This window comes from Syngnathus typhle, linkage group LG17 (genome assembly GCF_033458585.1).
Source record: "Syngnathus typhle isolate RoL2023-S1 ecotype Sweden linkage group LG17, RoL_Styp_1.0, whole genome shotgun sequence".
In the NCBI taxonomy this organism is placed as follows: domain Eukaryota; kingdom Metazoa; phylum Chordata; class Actinopteri; order Syngnathiformes; family Syngnathidae; genus Syngnathus; species Syngnathus typhle.
The window spans coordinates 8,217,264-8,236,473 of NC_083754.1; the positions used below are offsets into that span (position 1 = coordinate 8,217,264).

Sequence of the window (19,210 nt, forward strand, 5' to 3'; positions counted from 1 at the left end):
CAAAATTTCTTTTTTCTTTTTTTTTTATACAATATCAGCCCCGTCTGGTAGTTTGATAGACATCCTGAGCAGCCCCACAAAAAAAAGTCTCAAGAATCCATCCCCAGAAAGACACAGCAAGTATTTGAAACAGACATCGTAGGCTAGTTTCAGATATTCCCCTGAAAGATGAACTTGTAAAGCTTGTGTGAGATTGCGTTTGAAAAAAACAAAAGAACTTTGAAGCAAAACAAAGAGACCCAAAATGAGTTAGCAATTATGCGTGTAAAGTGTTTTCTTTTTGACAGGAAAGTTTTACCATTTCCACTTTTCATCCTCGTGCGTGGCCAAAGTTTTGCAATTGGACGTCAAAGCCAAAAGTCCAAACCTCAGTGAGTCGCAAAGGCTCGACGCAAACATCACCTTGCTGCCTCTCACCCGACAACGTTAATTAGCGCACCGTGTGTTTACAGCTAACGCTAAGAGACGTCTTCTTCTTCTTGGTCGTCGTCGTCTTTTCTCACCACGTCGTTAATTAGCAGAGCGTGGCGCCTGTTTTCCTGACATTCCTCCTCTTTAATTGGGCCGAGCCGGACCCGCTTTGTCAGCCGGGTCCTCTTTGCTGCGTTTTGCTCTCTGCTAACTGCTGCTAATTAATCTGCCAACTTGCCACCGCGGCTGCTCACCTTCTCCCCTTTTTCTGTGTCTTCTTCTTTTTCTTCCTCCCGCCGGCGCCGCCGTTGCCGTCTTCAGGGCTTCGGCTTTGTAACTTTCGAAACGAGCACAGACGCCGACCGCGCACGGGAGAAACTAAACGGTACAATCGTAGAGGGACGCAAGATCGAGGTGCTTTCTCTTTTTCCTTCACGCGTCTTGTTCCTCACAGCACGACAGCATCCTGATGATGATGAGGATGATGATGATGGCGGCGTGCATGATGAGTGCATGCTAGCAGCCGTCAGACGCCAGCTCGTTGGCAGGAAAAGCCGTCGTCAGTCAACGCACGTTTGGAGTTGCTGTCGGGGTTTTTTTTTTGTGGTGTTTGTGAATCTGGATCGGGGTTGGGCAAATATAAAAAAATAATAATAATAATCCTTCAATTGCAAAGGTAGAGCCAAATCTCGAAAATGCTGGTGGTTTTGCCCGGCCTGATCCAAATTTTGTTCTTGTGGCATTTTCTCGCCTGCACGCTCTGACGTCGTCTTTGCATGTGGCCTAAATCTTTGTTGTGTTTCCCTGCCGGTGATGTGGTTCTTGGTGTTTTTGTGGTCCAGGTGAACAACGCCACAGCGCGAGTGATGACCAACAAAAAAGTGGCCAACCCCTACACCAACGGTCAGTGCGCACACACACCTCTCGTTTGAAACTAAACCTAATTTGAGTCAGGTTTTGGTGGTGACAATGAGAATGGAAAGTCCCTTTTATGTGTCAATGGTGTTTTTGTATTTTTGTGCACAGGTTGGAAGTTGAATCCGGTGGTGGGCGCCGTCTACGGTCCCGAGCTGTATGCCGGTAAGTTTCGCCTCCCAGGACCCAATAAGCACCAGCCAATGAGCACCGATACTCTCCGACTCTCCGACTGTGCGAAAAGAAAAAAAAAGATTCGAAGAGCGTATGCTGGCGTTATCAGACGACGAGCGCATGCTGACGGATTTGCCCGCCGCCTAAGATTGACTTTTACAAGCGAGAGATCCACATCGAGATTTGCTTTGGACCGGTTGCAAGACCAATAAAAGGTTGGGGGGGCAATAACCCTTTCTTTCATTTTAATCCCTAACTCAGGAATTCGAAGGCTTGACCCTGTTCAAAACCCGAAGCCGATGGCAGAAGGCGCTAGCGTTTGCGCAGGATGAGCTTTTCCGTGGCCGCCATCTTTGCGAGCGATAAAGCCTTTTGCATTTTAATGACGACCGAACGCCGCCTTCATTTGCAGGAAGTGCTGAGTGTGCGGCGGCAGTGACGGCGCTGCTCTTTAACGAGCGTCTTTGCTTCCTGCTCATTAGACTAAAATGTGTCGGTTCCCTCCGCAGCGTTACGCTCGCACGCTAAATAAGCCGGCGTGACGGGAACAAGCGCTCGTCCCTCATTGTTATGGCCCTGCCGCGACCGAGTGACCCCGCCCCCGCTCCGCCCTCATCATTATACGCGTACGTCGGACAATTCATTAGGTTCACCAACTAACCACAGTCTTTTGTCTGCCTTTTGTCAAACTGCATCATAACTGGTGATAAAATGCAAAATATGGTGACTCAATATTAAGCTCCTGGCGCTCATATTTACCAGACGAGAGCTCTTAAATTCTTAGCGTGGCCTTTAAAACTGTTAAAGATGAAGCTCCTCTAATGGACGTGATTGGACAGTGTACCTAATGAATCGTCCGTTGACACAGCATCACACGCACGTTCCCGCACGCATATACGCACACACTTGCACACAAACGCAAAGACTGTCATAAATCAGCGAGAGTGCGCTCCTCCGCCGCGGCCGGGCGGGGCCGTCTGATTTATGGCCGCATCATTTTTCAAGTGGTCTCGACTACTCTGGCCAGGGCGGAAAAAAAGACGAGGCTGCTTTTTACAAGGAGCAAGTGAAAGCGTCGCACTGCTGGAATCCACCTCCGGAAAAGAACAACCCCCAAAAAAATGGATGTGGTTTTGGGGCGCGTCTGCGGGGCGGCGATGGCGATTAATCATGCTTTATCAGCGCTCATTTCTGTGCGGGAGATCGCCCAAATTGGGGGCCATAAATCGCGGCAGCCTGACAGCGCACTTCGTCTCCATTGGCGGGCCACGCAGCCGCTACAGGTTTATTGTCCTCAAAAGCATTCGCCGCAATGACGAATGACAGTGCAGCGCTACTGGTAGCCCTAGCTAGCGCCCCCTGAAAAGTCGCCTCCACCCCAAAAAAATATCCACCGCTGACACCAGTTTTACCAATCAGCAAAATTGGCTGGATGTGTATAACGTGGCGCACGGAAAATTTTCACCCATCAACACAAAGCAATGTCGAGATGTTTGTACCGATAAGACAAAAAAAAAAGTCTCATGGGCCGATCACCAAATATGACCAGAAATTCCGAGGTTTTGCTTTCAAGCAACGGCTGGTTGTGTTTCAGGACCACGGACAGCTCCCGTGCACATCCACAGGCTCACTAACAAAGCAGTGAGAGGAGTTCCCCTTTTTTTTTTTTTCACATTGGGAGGACTTGTGAAAAGAAAAGAAGGCTAATTGGCGTGTTCATAAACGTGGACGGATCCTCTCGTTGTCGGAGTGTACGTTTGGGGGCCAATTAAACGTCCAACCCTTGATGAGATGATGCTGTTCGGAGGTCCCCGGCGCAGATTAAATGCCTGCGTTAGTCGTATCTACCCCGTAAAACATCGCCAGCTGGCGCTTAGCACCTTGTAAAACTCACAGTCAACTCTCACTGACTTTTTTTTTTTTTTTGTGGGAGAATGAAACCGGTAGCCTGCAGGTAACTTACTGACAAAACTGTCAAAAAGGTACCCTAACCCAGGAACAAAAAATAAATGAAAATTACTTTTGTAGTGAAACACAGAGACCCAAAAACAAACTTGAAATAATTAAAATTAAATTGCGTACTAGTTTTAATTGCTAATTTTTAAAAAATGTTTTCACCTTTTTTTATTTTTTTTATTTCCTCTTCACAATGCAGTTTTTCCCCCCTCGCTTTTGTGCCTGGAGAATGTTTGACTTTTGCGTTGTGACAGCGGCGTGATTTATGGCTTATTATTGAGGCAGCGTAGCCTATCGCCGTCTCGTTATGAGTTTACCTTTGCATACATCAGAGCACGCGTGTCCCATACCAATGTAAACAAAAACATAAAAGAACAACAGCCCATTTCGGGCCACGTCGACAAATGCTAACGAGATGAACATCTTGCCGGGTTGGATAAATCAACACGGGCTGCTTGTGGTTTGTTAGCGCTAACATTTGGCCGGCGCCTGAGACAAATGAGATACGAATATTCATGCAGTGAAGCAGTTTGGGCCCAATCTTGCCGACACACCAGCGACCGACATAATTGCCGCGCACTAACAACCCCTCACACAGCTGAGGCGATGTTAGCATTGGCGTTAGCGCACATCTGATGCAATCTTTCTGAACATACATACACGATGTTGAGCTGAACGGTCGCCGTCTTGTTAGCCAAGATGCAAGCGTGTGGTTGTTGCCTGAGTGAAAATGAGACTCAAATAATGAGATAAAGATGAGCTAATTTGGCACTCACACCAAACCAACCAAAAAGATTTTTGCTAGCAACATTGTTGGATTGTGCAGCAGGTTAGGGTGATTGAGACAGATGTGTTCCCTAGTGCCACTGGTGTGCCGGATAGATGAAATGAATAGTTTGAGTTGATGAATGAGGAATTTCTCAGCTTTAATTTGACGCCACTGTCAGTGATAATGATAAAAGACTGCTAGCGCTGTGTGGCTACACTGGGGAAGCTAACGCCGGATAATGGAGCGTTGGGCTAATGCTAGGGATTGTGAAACCTCTCTTTTGTTTTTAAAAGTGATGTGGAACTACTTGAAGGTGGAGTGACGCGCTGGAGTTTAGCACGGACAGCAAGCGGACGGTTCATCCCAAACGCTTCAGACACACGTTATTAACTTAGCCCGTGCAGATGTCGCTGGCCGCGCTGGAGCACCGTGGCTCAAGTGGCCCGCGGAGAATTCACTTGGAAAGCGAGCGTGGCGGAACGACAGCGAAAGAGTGGCAGGATGAGAAAGAACGAGGCGCCAGTGGCGGGCTGCCGCGCGGTGTACCTTCACAATCAATATTTGTCTCATACATGAGCAAAACATTCACCACTTCAATGAAACTCATCATACTTCATTCATCAGGAATATTGATTTGGAAAATGCCTTCAAATCGTTACAGTTTTGTTTTGCTTTTGGAATTTGGCAGGAACAAATTTGGCTGGGACCAATCAGGACAGAGAATGGCACATTTCAAATTTTATTGAACAAATATTCGAAATGCGTCTGTAAATGTTGCTGCGGTACGCTTTGTCTGATTTTTGGTGGCGTCCCATTTAAACGGCAACCCGGCTGAAGGTTAACCAGCAACGTTGAGCCCCACTTGGCCCGCGACGCTCCCTCGTCCTTCACCCCCGAGCTCGGCCGCCACCGCCGTTGGCCCGAGCCGCTCCCAGATGGCTGGGAGATGGGGGTCACCGTGAGGTCGGCCGAGTCGGGGGACGGGGAGCGGGGGGCTTGGGCCGTCCCGGCCCATCTGCTTCATTTCCCCCGCGGGGAGCTTGTGAACATCTCGTCACCTTCACCTTTTTCCAGCTCGGTGGCATTCTCACGTCCGTTACCGATAATGACGCTAATCGCTGCTGCGCTAGGCCTCAAAAGTACAAAAAGAAAATGGGCGTTAAGTCATTCAAATGTCAATGGATGGATATATCAAACTTAATTTGCGCAGCACCACAACAATCTGTCTTTTGTGTGTTTCCATAGTAACGGGCTTCCCGTACCCCGCCACGGGCACGGCCGTGGCCTACAGAGGGAGCCACTTGCGAGGTCGAGGGCGAGCCGTCTACAATACCTTCCGCACGGCCCCGCCGCCACCGCCCATCCCGGCTTACGGAGCGTGAGTAGCACTTACTGCTTTGGGTTTGTTTGTTTGTTTGTTGTGGGTTTTTAATGGCTTCCTGGGCAAAGTCGAGGTGGTCCACGAGACATTATGTGCCTAACTCGGTGGTTAACTCAGTGTCCTAGCAAACGTGTCCCCGGTACTCGTGTTCACTTTGGTGTGTTTGGTGAGTGCTGTAGGGTCCCCGTGTGGGCGCGGTGTCCTTGCCGCTACCGTGTGTGCCCGTGCGTTTGTGTGTGCAAACTCCAAACCTTCAGGGAGCCAAGATAGCATTAGCGCCCACTGCATAGCTGATCTCTCGGCTTTGAGAGACCTCACGGACACTCGCTTTTGCCTCTTATCTCGTCTGTGTGTGTGCGCATGTGTGTGTATGTGAATATGTATGTATTTGAATCAGAAATCTGTTTTGATTCAAAGTATGTGAGTGGATTGAATCAAACTGAATGCACAACTGAACAACAAATGTATTTTGATGGATTTTTTTTTCCCCCTTTTACTTTTTTATTATTATCCATATGAAAGAAAGATGCAATTACTCGACGATTTTGGCTTTTCAATTCAAGTCGAAGAAGTGCTTTCTAATGCGGTCCCGTTTTGTCTCTCGCAGGGTGGTGTACCAAGACGGCTTCTATGGCGCCGAGATCTACGTGAGTACACTCTGGGTGGGAGGGCCGGAGGGACCCTTAGGGAATAACCTGATCCCCCCCAAGCATTGGGCAGCGATTAAGTCGGCTTCGCCTGTGCCAAGAAATCTGCCAAGAACATTTAAGACCCCCTCAGCTCAAGCGGCCTCAACTTTCCCGTTTTGCGCTTTGCAGGGCCCCGGACGGGGTATCCTGGTTCACCCCCAAGGAGGGTGCGGGACTCGCGCGGGTCTAGGCAGAGCCGTACTGGAGATAAGCGAGGGCGGCCAAAGATAAGAGGCCGTGGAGATGTTTGTGCAGGCGATTGTTGCTTCAGGGGTGAGCACGGCCCCTGATGGGGGGAGGTGGGGAGGCAGGGGGAGATAATAGCCAAATTAGCACTGTTGCCTCACTCCAGCAAGGGTGGGGCCGATGGTGGTGAGCGTACCCCACAGCACCGTTGTTGCGAGAATAAGATGACACTTGCTTCTGACTTTCAGGCTGGAAGCATCTGATAGTGAACAGCCAGAGATACTATGTAATGCTCTCACACACACACACACACACACTCACACGCTGCCAACCGCGATGAGGCTGCGATGTCGCCGCTGTTTATCGCAGACACCCACCGCGCGTGACCGATTTGTGTTTGTCCAGCTTGTTCTGATAACGAGAGCAAAGCTGTCGCTCCGGCGGGGCCTGTCGACGCACACGCTCACTCACGCCGCCATTCCACAACAACACTACAAGATCACACAATTTGTTTTATGATCAGAAATTTAAGGTGGCGAATATTTGCGCTGAATTTGAGACACATCAACTTGCAAGGCAAAATGGCCGCCTTCACCTCAGTGCCCAGGCGGGCGAGCCGAGCCAGCGTCATGGCGATGGGCTCGCAGCCGCCATGCCGGTGAGCGTCTCCCTTTGCTGACCTGCTAACAAATGAGCACAAATCTCCCCCGCAGATGTCACGTATGCTAATGCGTGCACACGTGCGCGTCTCGTGCACGCCCGCCGCGACACAATAACAAATGTGCTGCGCTGTCGTGTGCGCCGTTTGACAACGCCGGCGGCGATGATTTATGGCCCCGCGTTTGCGGCTGCAGTTGTAATCAGTCCCGAGGCGTGGCCGTCCCGCAGGAAGTCGTACGCCCGCCACTTCCTGTCCCCTGCGGGAAAACAAACCCAAAGGGAAAAGCGGGAGGGCTGAGGCCCATAGGGCTCAGCATGAACCTCTGGCCTGAATTCTCTGGGAGTTTGAAAATGAACGGGCGCTGCATTATTAAACGGCACCTGAGCGGCGGCGCGCAGGACCCAGATGAGCGGGCGCTAATAGAAAAAAGTTAGGCAGCTTCATTTTTCACAGAGTTAGTGCGGCGCCCCAACAATGAGCTCCTTAATTCCTTCCGCACTCTGGCAAATGAACACCCTCCGTCACCACGCCCCAGCCACCCCCGCCACTCCCGCCGCCGTCTTACTCGATTGGTTGGCCGGCGGCGTGCCGAGGAAAGAAAAAGGATGTTTAATAATGCAGTGGGCGACTCCTGGCTCTCAAAATGCCGCAAATTTGGCTGCTCGGTCAAATGTTTAACCAATTAGCAGCCTCACTTTGCAACTGATTGAAAAGTATAACGATTTGATTCGGTTTGACTCAGCCAGATTACGAGTCGATTCAATATGGTATGATGCCATGACCTTTTCGTTTATGATCAATCCACCACAGTTGCGATTGAAATCAGCCAGCATAGGAGCCACGTGTTGATCGGCGCCCTCTGCTGTTTGAAAACGTTTCTTGGTGTGTGTTTTCCAGGGTGGCTACGCAGCGTACAGATTCGCCCAGCCCACCACCACCGCCGCCTACAGCGACAGGTGAGCGTCACCGTCTTCTTGCTAGCCACTAGCCAAGCTAACGGAGCAGTCCAGTCAAAAGTTTTTTGTTTGGAAGCTCGGACAAAACGGGGATGTGCGAGACTTTGACGAATCCAGCAGGCGAATGTCACAAATGTCAACTTGGTCTCCGGACTTCTCTGACATCCGAATAGAAAATAAGGCAAGAAGAACAAGAAGAGCAAAAAGTAACCTTGCAGGACTTGAGCTGATGTTCGAGTTGGGAATGCGCCCCATGAACGATTGCCTGAGCGTGTTTGCTGATAAGGAGCGTGCGTGTGCGTGCACGTTTGCACCTGAGAGGATGAAGATCATATCCGCACTGTCAACATTTATCAGTCGGGGAAGCAGAAATCACAAATTGGACCAGAGTGCAACCGCTGCTTTTTTTTCCCTCATTCAATTTTCTGGAGACTTTTCATGTAATTGTTACGGGGAACTCGCTTTGTTTGTTTCAGTTTGTTTGATTTGCGTCCCGTTGGGAAAGGAAAGCAGCCAGAAAATGCAAAAGAGCGCAAAGGATACAACCTGTGTGTGAGTCCGCTTAGTAGACAAGAACAAAAAATAAATAAATTTGTCTGCTGTGGAGAAAAACTAAACGAAAGAGCCAATCACGCAAACGTTGATTGTCGCAAAGAGTGAGGATCAAATTTTGCGTCCCAGCCATTGATCGCGTTTGCATGACAGACGCTCTCAACGCTTCGCTTTCTCGCCACATTGGTGGGCTGCCTCTTGCATCTTTTTCTCCTCTTCCTTCTCTTGGACTTCCTTCTCTTCCATCAGCATCTTTCATTTTGGTCCAGCAGAACCCATGTAACTGGGAGGACATGCTGAGGACGTTTTCTCCCGGCGGGGGTCCACTGACCCCTGATTGGGTGTCACTCACTCCTGTGAGATTCTTTCTGGCTTTCTAAATTGAAGATAAGAGCAGCTGCCAAGAAGAGCATGTGCCGCTCTTCCAGATAGCCTCTCTGACCTTCACTCACGACGCTCCTAAAGGGCCGACCGGCTTGCCGTTGGAAGTCGTCTCCTTGAGGATGACTTCCGCCCTTTTATTTATTTTATTTTTTTGCACTTGATTTGCCGCCCTCGCTCCTCGGCCGGTCTTATCTGCTCGCCACAGACCGAGCGGAGGAAACATGGAAAGTAAATAAATATGCGTCTTGTCCCGCTTGCGAGAGGAAATCGCGAGGATTAGTTCCAAACCGGCCATGATGAAAAGCTGGTAGAGGGGGGGGGCACCTCCAAGCGTGACCGGGTTCTCTCATTTTTGCTTTTTGTCTACCGTCAATGATGGCAAATGTGCTTTGCGCAGCCTCACGGGGAAAAACTGGTCGGTGGCCTCCCACAAATGAACCTGGAGCCACATGCTGCTTCATCTAGACTTTGTCTGATCACATGAAGCATCGTGTCACTAACACACAATTGCTGCGCGCTCTCTTGCAGCTATGGCAGAGTCTATGCAACGGCTGATCCCTACCACCACACGATCGGCCCCGCCGCTACCTACAGCGTGGGAACCATGGTAAGGCCCCCGTAACCCAAACTCATCGCGTTTGTGTGTCTCTGTGCCACACACTCACACATGCATAGTGTTAAAGAAGTGGATGAAACATTACAAAAAAAAACATTTGAAGGTTTGTTCTGATTTTGTTGGTTAGTTCAATTGGTAGGCACCACGTGTGAATAACATTAATCCACATGAAAATAGGCTTTTCAACTTTGTGTCCACTTCTTTTTCACTTTATTATAATTCTACACACACACATACATAATACATAGACATTCACAAGCAGACTTGCACAAACTCAAACTATAGGAACAGAAAGACACACCCACAAACAATTCACTCACCACACACACACACATACACACCCTCCTATCGAGGGACAGACGCACACACCAATAAAGACCCACGCGGTGTTTATTCGTGCGAGCGGTACCAAACATCGAGCCAAGCTGGAGCGTTAATGTCTGTTTTTAGCTAGCGTTTGCAGCTATCCTGAAACATCAAAGATGAAAAGTTACAACAACAACAAACCGAAATGTTGCTTTCATTTGAAACAAAATGGCAGCTTTCTCTTTTTGCTTGTGAGCTGGATGGCGAGTGCATCAAACGGGGGCGGAGCCCAAAAAGGGTGGGGCAGCTGGGGGGGGGGGCTTTTTTTGAGAGTGATCAGCGACATCCGGCATCATGCATTCCTCCCAAGGGTTCCCCTCCGGTGCAGCTGCTAGCTAAAAGCTTTCATTAATTACGCCATCTTATTGCCGTCTTTAAAAAATGTGCTGGTTTTGTTTATTTTTTTCGGCGATTTCCTCCAAATTTCCTTCCATGATATTGGAATTCCCACTAAAAATATCCGTATGCATTTTCATTTAGAAAATCTTCTACAACAAAATAATAATGATAATAATGATTTCGTCTGAGGTTGGAAATCTTTTTGTGTGGAAGTTTCAGACAGTAAAAGGAGCCTTTGAAGACATTGGCTTTGGATTCCTAATTGCGGTAGGACTAGTCTTTGTGCAAGTGTGTGCGTGTCCTAGATAATGTGAGCCTGACTCGAGGCTGAGGTCCCGCAGCGCTCCTGGAACATTCCGCCCCCCCTCCCACCCCCACATGAAAGGCATCCGCTGTTAAAACTCTGCCGACATCTCGCTTCTTCCTGCTCTGAAAAGAACAGAAAGAGAAAGACAGGAATATCAAGAAAGGGAAAGGAAGAAATTATGACAAAAAGAAAGGGAAGAATGAGACAGTAACAAAAAAGACAGAAAGAACCTCAATAATCTTACTTGAATAATCATAATTTTACCAGAATAAAATTTGCAAAATTCACCCAAAAAAAAACAAAAAAAGATAAACGATGGAGTTGACTAGACATTTAACCAGAAACACAAAATTAATTCCAGTTTTTGCTTTTGTCCCCGTCGCCATCTTTGTCAAGTGTGATGACTGGAAGGAAATTTGAGGACAAAATCCGTCCGCCTGTCCGTCCGTCCAAACGAGTGCTGACGTGGATGCTGATTGGTCCTTTTTCATCTTTGATGTTGCAGGCTAGCATTTACAGAGGAGGCTACAGTCGCTTCACGCCCTACTAAAACCAACAAACAACACACAAACACACACTTAAAACCAACAAAAAAGAACTCTTGAAAAAAAAACAAAAAAAAAACACCCCCAGTGAGGAAACAAGGCTCCTCCCCCAACTGACTTTTCTACCACCGCTTTTTCCAAACACTCGCCTTCATTCTTTTTTTGCCTCCGCTTTTTTCGGGGTCTGCTTTTTGTTGTTGTTGTGATGTTTGTTTTCAACGAGGAATTGTTCGCAACCTCGCGCGTGTATATAAATGCCAGACATTTTTATGCTTGCAAATAATGGATGTTGAAACAAAATTTTGGTCGTCATTTTGTACATGATTATGCAAGTATGAGAAGTAGAGTGGGCTAATCACTTCCTAGGAAATCACAATGTCGAGTGAGCTATCTCTGGAACAGGGCGAACAACTCCCCCTGTAGGTTGAAATTGGAACTGTTATTGCAATGATTCTTTATGCAGTTTGCCCATTCTAGTTGCCAGTAGCTCAAATACACAAGCTGTGAATATTTATCGACCGGCCGACAAGATTTATACTTATTCCAAAATAAAATGGAAAAAAAAGCTACAATGTACTGCAATGTAGCAGAAATTGTACATAAACATGTTTAAATGTACTCACACATAGTACGTGTGTTTTCTATCTGTATTAGTCTATATGTAACAGTACGTTTGAGGCAAAGGTAGACTTATTTTAACAGTTCACCAAATATTTTGTTACCTTATAATGTTGTCAATGTGTGAGGAGTAACATGATGTGTGTTCGAATAAAGCCGTTAGAAGAGTTGCTTGTTAGAAAAGTTGTGTTTGTTGGTTCTCCAAATGACTTGAGAATGCTGCTCATCAGTAGGATTTGCATCAATGTTTCTTCTTGTACATTTTTTTTTCACTCTTCCAAATGTGTGACATTCAATACAATTTGTTTTGTTTTCAGCTCAAAAAGCTAGTGCTACAAAGCTTGGCCGGCTAATGTAGCGATTTCTGCTGAGGCAATCTCGGCCGGTTGAGTTGCTTGGAATTGCTGTGAATTAGCATAGCAGGCTCGGGGAGGCTCGGCGGCAGATGTTGGCGATGGCGGACGCTGATTGAAGGCGTCACTTCGTCTCCTGGTGGACACTTCGGGAAGTGGGGGCGGAACATCGGCACTACAAAGCGGCAGCGAACTTCCGGCCTTGATTTATTTACCGACGGGAGGCACACGGGGACGGCTCGCCGTCGCGGCCGATTAGCCGCCGTCTACGCTGACGGCAGTCCCGGGGCGCCACGTGCCAGACTTTTCACTTTGCGAGCACAAAAAGTTGCAAAGTGGGCCGGCATAAAAAAAAGCTGTGATGGGTACTCTCGCAAACGGAGGTGGGGTGGGGCAAATGGGCTCCTCTCCGCGCAAAACCGCCAAAAACATTTGCAACTCGTCGACGTCGCTGCATGCAAGACCTTTTTCAAAAAATCTGAAACATTAGTCTCTGAAATATTTATAAAATTCTCAAAATAAAACCTTTTTTCCTCAAAAGCACTTTTAAATCTAAAACAAGTATTAAAATGTTTCTCAAATTTAATATTTACAAATTGGAAAATAATGTTAAAATCTTTTTTTTTTTTTAAATCTGTCTAATTTATTAATTTATTCTTTTCATTTTGTGTTGTGTGTGTGTGTGACGTGCAGTAAATAGGAAACGCCGGGAAGAGGAAGCAACGCTCATCACGGTTGGACATCGCAGAAGTAACGACGGGAGGGAGGCATACAAACCGGCGGCAGGAGCATCGACGGCCGCCTCGCCCAACCACCGCGGGCCGATCGTCTTTTTAGCAGCGGCCGGCCGGCCAAGAAAAGGGACAGAGAAAAGAGTTCAGATGAGAGGCGTCCCGTTATTATAAAACATTTTATTTTTCTATACTTTTGTCACGTGTGTGTATAAAGGCGTATAAATATATATATGTACAAATGTCTTTTTATGTTTTACGGGGGAGTCCAGAACAGGCGGCCAGATGTGGCGGAGGAGGGAGAACCTGCACCTCCTTCTTTTCCTCCTCCTCATTTACTTTTTTCCTCCCCGTGGACGCTGTCGTGATGTCACTTCCTGCCGGCAGCACCCCACGAAATCCCCTTTGTTTTACGGCGCCCCCCGGTGGCAGAGGTTCCGCCCACGGCCGAGGACTGGACAGTCGGTCGTCGGCGAGTCGGGGGAGGTTGGCCGACGTCGGGACTTTCCAGAGGACATGTTGACTGGCGGCGTCCGCCTGAAGAGGTTTCGCAGAGGCCGAGGCCACGTCCGCACGTATGCACGCAAGTTTGCCAAAAACAATTGTTCATTTTTACATAAAGTACCTTCCCACACACGCAAACGGCGGGATTTTTTTGCCTTAAACTTGAACTTTTCATTCACCTTGAAGTTACTTTTTTCCCTCCAAAAATATGCCTTTATTCTAGAAAAATCCTGAATTTTTCACAACGTAAATTTAACGTAATTTTCATTGAGTTTTTTCCATAATTCTTTTGTGTAACCTGATTTTTTTAAGAAACATAAACATTTTCATGAACACAACATGCAAAAAATGATGTAAGATGGAGAACATATTGAAAGAAATATATTGATTTTTTTTCTTGGAAGAAATGGGATTTTCTTTCAAGAAACAAAGCTTTTCCTGAAAAAAAATACAGATTTAGTCTTGGGGGGCCATTGTGAAAGAACAATTTTCTTTCTTGAAAAATTATTTTGTCAAGAAAATTACACTTCTGAAATTTTCTTGAAGTTTTTTTGCAAAGAAATTCAAATTTAAAACCATTATTTCTGACTTTGAGAATATATTATCATTAAAAAAATATTGTGATTTATTCCATGGAAATTATAAACCTTACGTAAAGACCACACCTTTTTTTTCTTGGAATTTCTTTCTTACAAAAAACAAACAAACAAAAAAATGACAATTTCTTAATAATATGCAAGTTTCCCAAACATTTTTTTAACAAAAAATATCAGATTTTTATCCGCCAAGTGTATATTACTTTTCAGTGCGGCCCTTGTATTTTGACGTTTTGCTGTTATTTTCACTTTTTTTTTTTTTTTTGCTGTAAAGATGTCTCTTGTGAAACAATGGGACGCGTACGTGAGGACGTGGCCTCTGCCAGTACCGATTTGCGTGCTTGTGTTGTGTGTTTCTCGGAGGGGGGGGTCTTTGATTTTTTTGTCAGTTTTTTGCGGTGGCCAAACTTTGTCAATTTGTGCGAGGAGTGGCTGTCCAAGGTGTGGAAACCGGAGAATGTCGGTTGCGTTCTTTGAATGTACTCTTTCTTCTCTGCGTGGATTCTTTACGTTGCTGTACATAAATATATAGACATATCTATTCTATGGGCTGTGCTGATGTCAGGGAGTATATGGGGTGGCCACACGAGCCCCCCCCTTTAGATTTCAGTCCCCCTCCCACTAAATATCCCCCTGATATTTACTGTAACATGTGATCATGTGTTCTATGATTGAAGGTGATTGTGTGGCCCCGCCCCCCCACCGCAACTTCGACCCCCTCCTCTCTGACCACAATGGAGGACTTCACCTCCTTTTGGAGTGAATTCCGCCCAATTTCCGGCTTCTTCCGTCTGTCCTTTGTAGGGGTTTGAACGCGAGGCCTGAGCTCTTTGATCAAGAGCCAGCAGGCGGGAGCGCCCGTTAATGCTAATGCTAGCCCATGGGCGTTTGGGGGGGTGGGGGCAGAGTAGAGATAACCAGCTATGGGTGAACTCACACTAGGCTTTTCCAACTACGCTTCCGGGCCACTCGAAGGCCAAAGCCCCAAACCTACTTTGACAATTAATCCACAAAGTGAATGAATGATTGTCCTAGTGTGAGTATACCGTCGCGATACCTTCAAAGCAGGGGTGCCCATTACGTCGATCACGATCGACCGGTCGATCGCCAAGCCACTATTGGTCGATCGTGTAATATGTTTTTATTTATTTTTCGTACTTGACGCGTGTAAAAACAACGGCGCTAACACCACAACACAAACACGCTAGCTCGCGAGTTCCCTCCAATTGTCAGAAACCTGGTTTTTCTCTTAAACTTAAGGAAGGGTATAAAAATGAGGCAGTTGGAAGAAGTATCACTTTCGTAGGGAATGGGAGGACTTTTTTTCATGATGACATATATATATATACACGTATATGTATATAATTATTTTTTTTAGTGGGTAGATCTTTGTGACTTGGTCATTTTAAAAGTAGCTTGCGAGCTGAAAAAGTTTGGGCACCCCTGCTTTAAAGGGCTTGTGGCCGCATGGTCAAATTCCCCTTCAGGAAAACCACCTCTTATTCCACACAATTGATTTGTTTTGGTCCAAAAAAAAACAATAAGACCACCCTCTCCCCACCCGTTGACACTTCCTGTACAGTAGGACGACTTCCTGTGCAGCGTCCAATCGAGTGTCTGACTGGGCAGGCGGAGATGAACAACCGCCCGCATCGCGCGTGTCCTCCGCCGATTATCTATGCACTACCCGTAACCACCACACGATGTCACTCACGCGCTCACGTTAGCGAGACTGTTAGCAAATGAGACAACATGTACCTTTGTCGTTGATTTTGTTTTCCGGAAAACCAAATGACGATGAATTCAAATTTGGAAAAAAGGCCAGATTTTGCATTTGCGAGGCTAGCCTGGTGGTTCATGTAGCAGCTGTATTAAGTACAAAAACAAAAAAAGATCACTTTAGTGTGTAATGTCAGTGCTTCTACAGAGACGACCATTATTATTGTACAGCATTAGCCTATAAACATACAATTTTTGGTCCGCAAATCGCAAGTCTTCGAGTCTACTTTTATTGATAAGCCTTTCTCTGATCGAGAAGGAAAGATTTCTAAGTCAAGGCACGTAACCGATGCATGGCTTCACACTCTTGGATCGTTTTTTCATTAAAAGCGGTAAAGCAACTTTAAAGAATATGTTTCAATGACATCTGAAATCCAAATCTTAGCCATTAGCATAACATAGTATCGCATAGTTGTATATTTTCACATGTGCTGCTGCGTCATCAGTCAATGCATCAAAATAAATGTATAGTTTAATGGCAGAAAGTCATTTCATCTGTTTTCACTGCTCGGTTTTTAACGGGTAAGTTTTAAGGTGGAAAAGCAGTTGGGTTTTTTTTACCACTTCCGTAGCCTCTTAAACAGCAAATTCCACATTAGCCACTAAAAGAGGCGAGATGTGCCAGTTTACAGCTGGAAATCTCTTTGTGATCGTCTGTTTCCATTGTCGAGGCTTTTACGAATGTACTGTACATAAACGAAGACGTGAACTGATGTTAGCTTTCTTACTGTTGTATATAAATTGAATTGAAGGTGGTCAAGCAGCTTTAATCCTTAATCCAAATGTTATCCATTACCATAGTATAGACTCATATTTTCACATCTAGTCATTATTAATGTACTATTCACTAAAAGCGTCTAGATGTTCATTCTTATGACAAAAAAAATCCAGTCCGTTTTCATTGTAAAGCTTTTGCTCGATATAAAAGTGAAATTGTGTTGGCTTCTTACTGTTGAATATTGTTAATCACCTAGAAATCTTTTTTTGTTTTGTATTTTACCAATTCCGTAGCTCTCTGAAATGCAAATCTTAACCATTAGCATATCGTCGCTATATATTTTCACGTCTGCAGTTTTATCCAGCGTCCGCGGCTCGCCACTTCAACTGATGCTTTGCGGCAAACTTGCTGTTTGTTTACACGCTTGTAAAGAATCGCTAATCCGACGACTGGTCTTCCACTCCTTTTGTAGCCACACAAGCGAGCTTGCGACGCTTGACGCGTGTGACGCCAAAGCGGCGGTTGTTCCTCTCCGCTCCACCAGGTGGCACCCCACCAGGTAACCGCTCCCCAACACAACCGGGGCCCCCTTCCAAAAGTGACCGCCACCCAGTATGTGTGCCCCCCGACCTTTTGTACTCTTCCTGTTCTGTACATATTAACCCCCATTCCCCACCTCATCCTAACACAAGAAAAAAAAAATCCTCTTCCAAAAAATGTGTATTTTGTTCAAAAAACAGCAAATTTATTTATAAGGATTTTTTAAAGACTTTATCGCTTTCTGCGTTTTGTAAATGTTCAAGGTAAAAAAAAAATGTTTTAAAAATGTTAAATGGCTATATTGAAAGGTTGAAAAAAATGTCTACCCCTTTCCTCTCTTACCCCGTACTTCTACTTGTGTTTTGTTTCTTTCTCTTTCTGTATGCTTCTCTTTCCGTGCTTCAGATGAAGAGTTCTATTTATTATGACATTAACGTTATTATTATAATTATGAGTAATTATTAATATCATCATTCATTCATTATGACCATGAATAAACTTGTCTACTTCAAGGCGGCGTCTGCTGCTGTCTGTCATGTAGTGCTTGAGCGGTAGCATCTGTGGAACATCGTTGCTTTATCATGTTAGCGGTTAGCATGTAGTTGTTAACATGCCTGAAAACTTAGCAAGCCTGTATATCCTGATGAGAATGTCTTTACTTTCAGCACCCCCAAACAAATGACTCCATTTTAGCAACGGGCGGGAAATTAGGCGGGCGTGTCTTTTGTAATAGAGCGCACCAAAAAGTCTCTAGGACCCATGCCTGAAAGTGAATCAGCCATTTTAATTTGAAGTGGCCATTTTAACTAAAATCCCTCCTAACGGGGCCCCCTAAAAAGTTAGGATAACTTTCACCAACAAGATGCCATGCCGTATATCATCACATCACGAGCCAACAAAAAAGCGCCACGACAGGCGAGGAAGCGCAGCGGCGGCAGTGGCGCAAATATTCTGAACTCCCCGGTGTCCTTTTTTGGCAGCAAATGAAATGAACGCAGATGATTCATGAGGCAAATTACGAGCGGATCCGACCCGGTTACAACCCAGTTTGCTTGTCAGTTCACTCAAGTATTTATATGACCGTAATTAATCTCAGATACCACTGCCGGAGAAGAGAAAAAAAATGCCGAGCGGGCGTTCTCAAGGGCCAAGCATAGCAGTCACGAGAAGAAGAAAAATCTGAATGTGAGGCCGCTAATGCTTATTATCCATTTGTCTGCTTTGACAACTCATTGAAATTACACTTAATTGGATTAATTGTGGCGAAATGAGAGTCTCTGAGAAGATGGGGATGAATGTGATGAAAGCAAAATGATTAATTTCCAGTTTTAGTCTAAGAGAGACAGCGGCCTCTGGTGGCACAAATGCGAACAGCTTCACGTAAGCGCTGCTGCTCATAAATTTACATTACCTTCGATTACTTTTTGAATTGTGTTAAACTTGATTGCGTGTAGTGGCAATAGTCACGAAGAACTGGAAAGAACATAAATTGCAACCCAGACGTTCCCGAACGTTTGTTAGGTTTCAGTTGAAATATCACTTTCCTGTACGCTCTTATCTGCACCATGACTCTGCAAAAGATTTGGAAGAAACTTGATGAATTAGGCAGGATTTTAGTGCGGGAGTCAGCAATTGTAGTTTGATTAAGACGACTTTTTAACTGATGAACATTCCCGTGATTGATGAAACAGCGATTAGATTTTTCCCCGGTACAAACGGAAAAATATGGAGGGGAAAAATATGCCTGATAAATCATCCTACACGGTATCCATCATGGTGCGTGCGCGTGCGTGTGCGTGAAAGCAGCAGGTTCCTCGTCTACTGCTTTCGACAGAACATCCATCAGCGCGCCGCTTCGCCATCTGCCGCTCCACTGCGGCAGCCGCCCGCCCAGCTCGCCCGCGCTCAGCGCCATCTGCAGCCCGCTTCCCTCCCGACAGCACAGCACGCACAACTTCGACTTGAAATGAGCCTCTTTTTTTAATAGCCTACAACAGTCGTTAAAACACTCCTGATTTTATCGCCTGTGCAAAAAAAAAAAGCCAGGTAACAAGTATAAAAGGTTGTCGTGGCAAGGATTTGATATGTTAATCAATAGGCTCAGACTGTGTGGATTAATTACCGTGTTGGCATTTACAGTCCAGTGGACATGATTCCCTACCGG

General features: G+C 46.0%; 1 protein-coding gene across 3 annotated transcripts in view; it reads left to right on the plus strand.

Moving 5' to 3' along the window:
• Positions 1 to 17,558, plus strand: part of LOC133170852 (RNA binding protein fox-1 homolog 3-like) — a 118,464-nt gene extending 100,906 nt beyond the window's left edge. For 2 of the 3 annotated variants that reach the window (XM_061304029.1, XM_061304030.1), the window contains 8 exons: positions 733 to 825; positions 1,254 to 1,314; positions 1,438 to 1,491; positions 5,471 to 5,603; positions 6,214 to 6,253; positions 8,040 to 8,098; positions 9,563 to 9,641; positions 11,168 to 11,986. In XM_061304029.1, coding sequence (XP_061160013.1) covers positions 733 to 825; positions 1,254 to 1,314; positions 1,438 to 1,491; positions 5,471 to 5,603; positions 6,214 to 6,253; positions 8,040 to 8,098; positions 9,563 to 9,641; positions 11,168 to 11,212 — 564 coding nt within the window. In that variant the 3' untranslated portion in view covers positions 11,213 to 11,986. Of the gene's footprint in view, positions 1 to 732; positions 826 to 1,253; positions 1,315 to 1,437; positions 1,492 to 5,470; positions 5,604 to 6,213; positions 6,254 to 8,039; positions 8,099 to 9,562; positions 9,642 to 11,167; positions 11,987 to 12,871 lie in introns of those variants that run through there. The other variant, XM_061304028.1, reaches the window with a different exon arrangement.
• Positions 17,559 to 19,210: the final 1,652 nt, after the last annotated feature.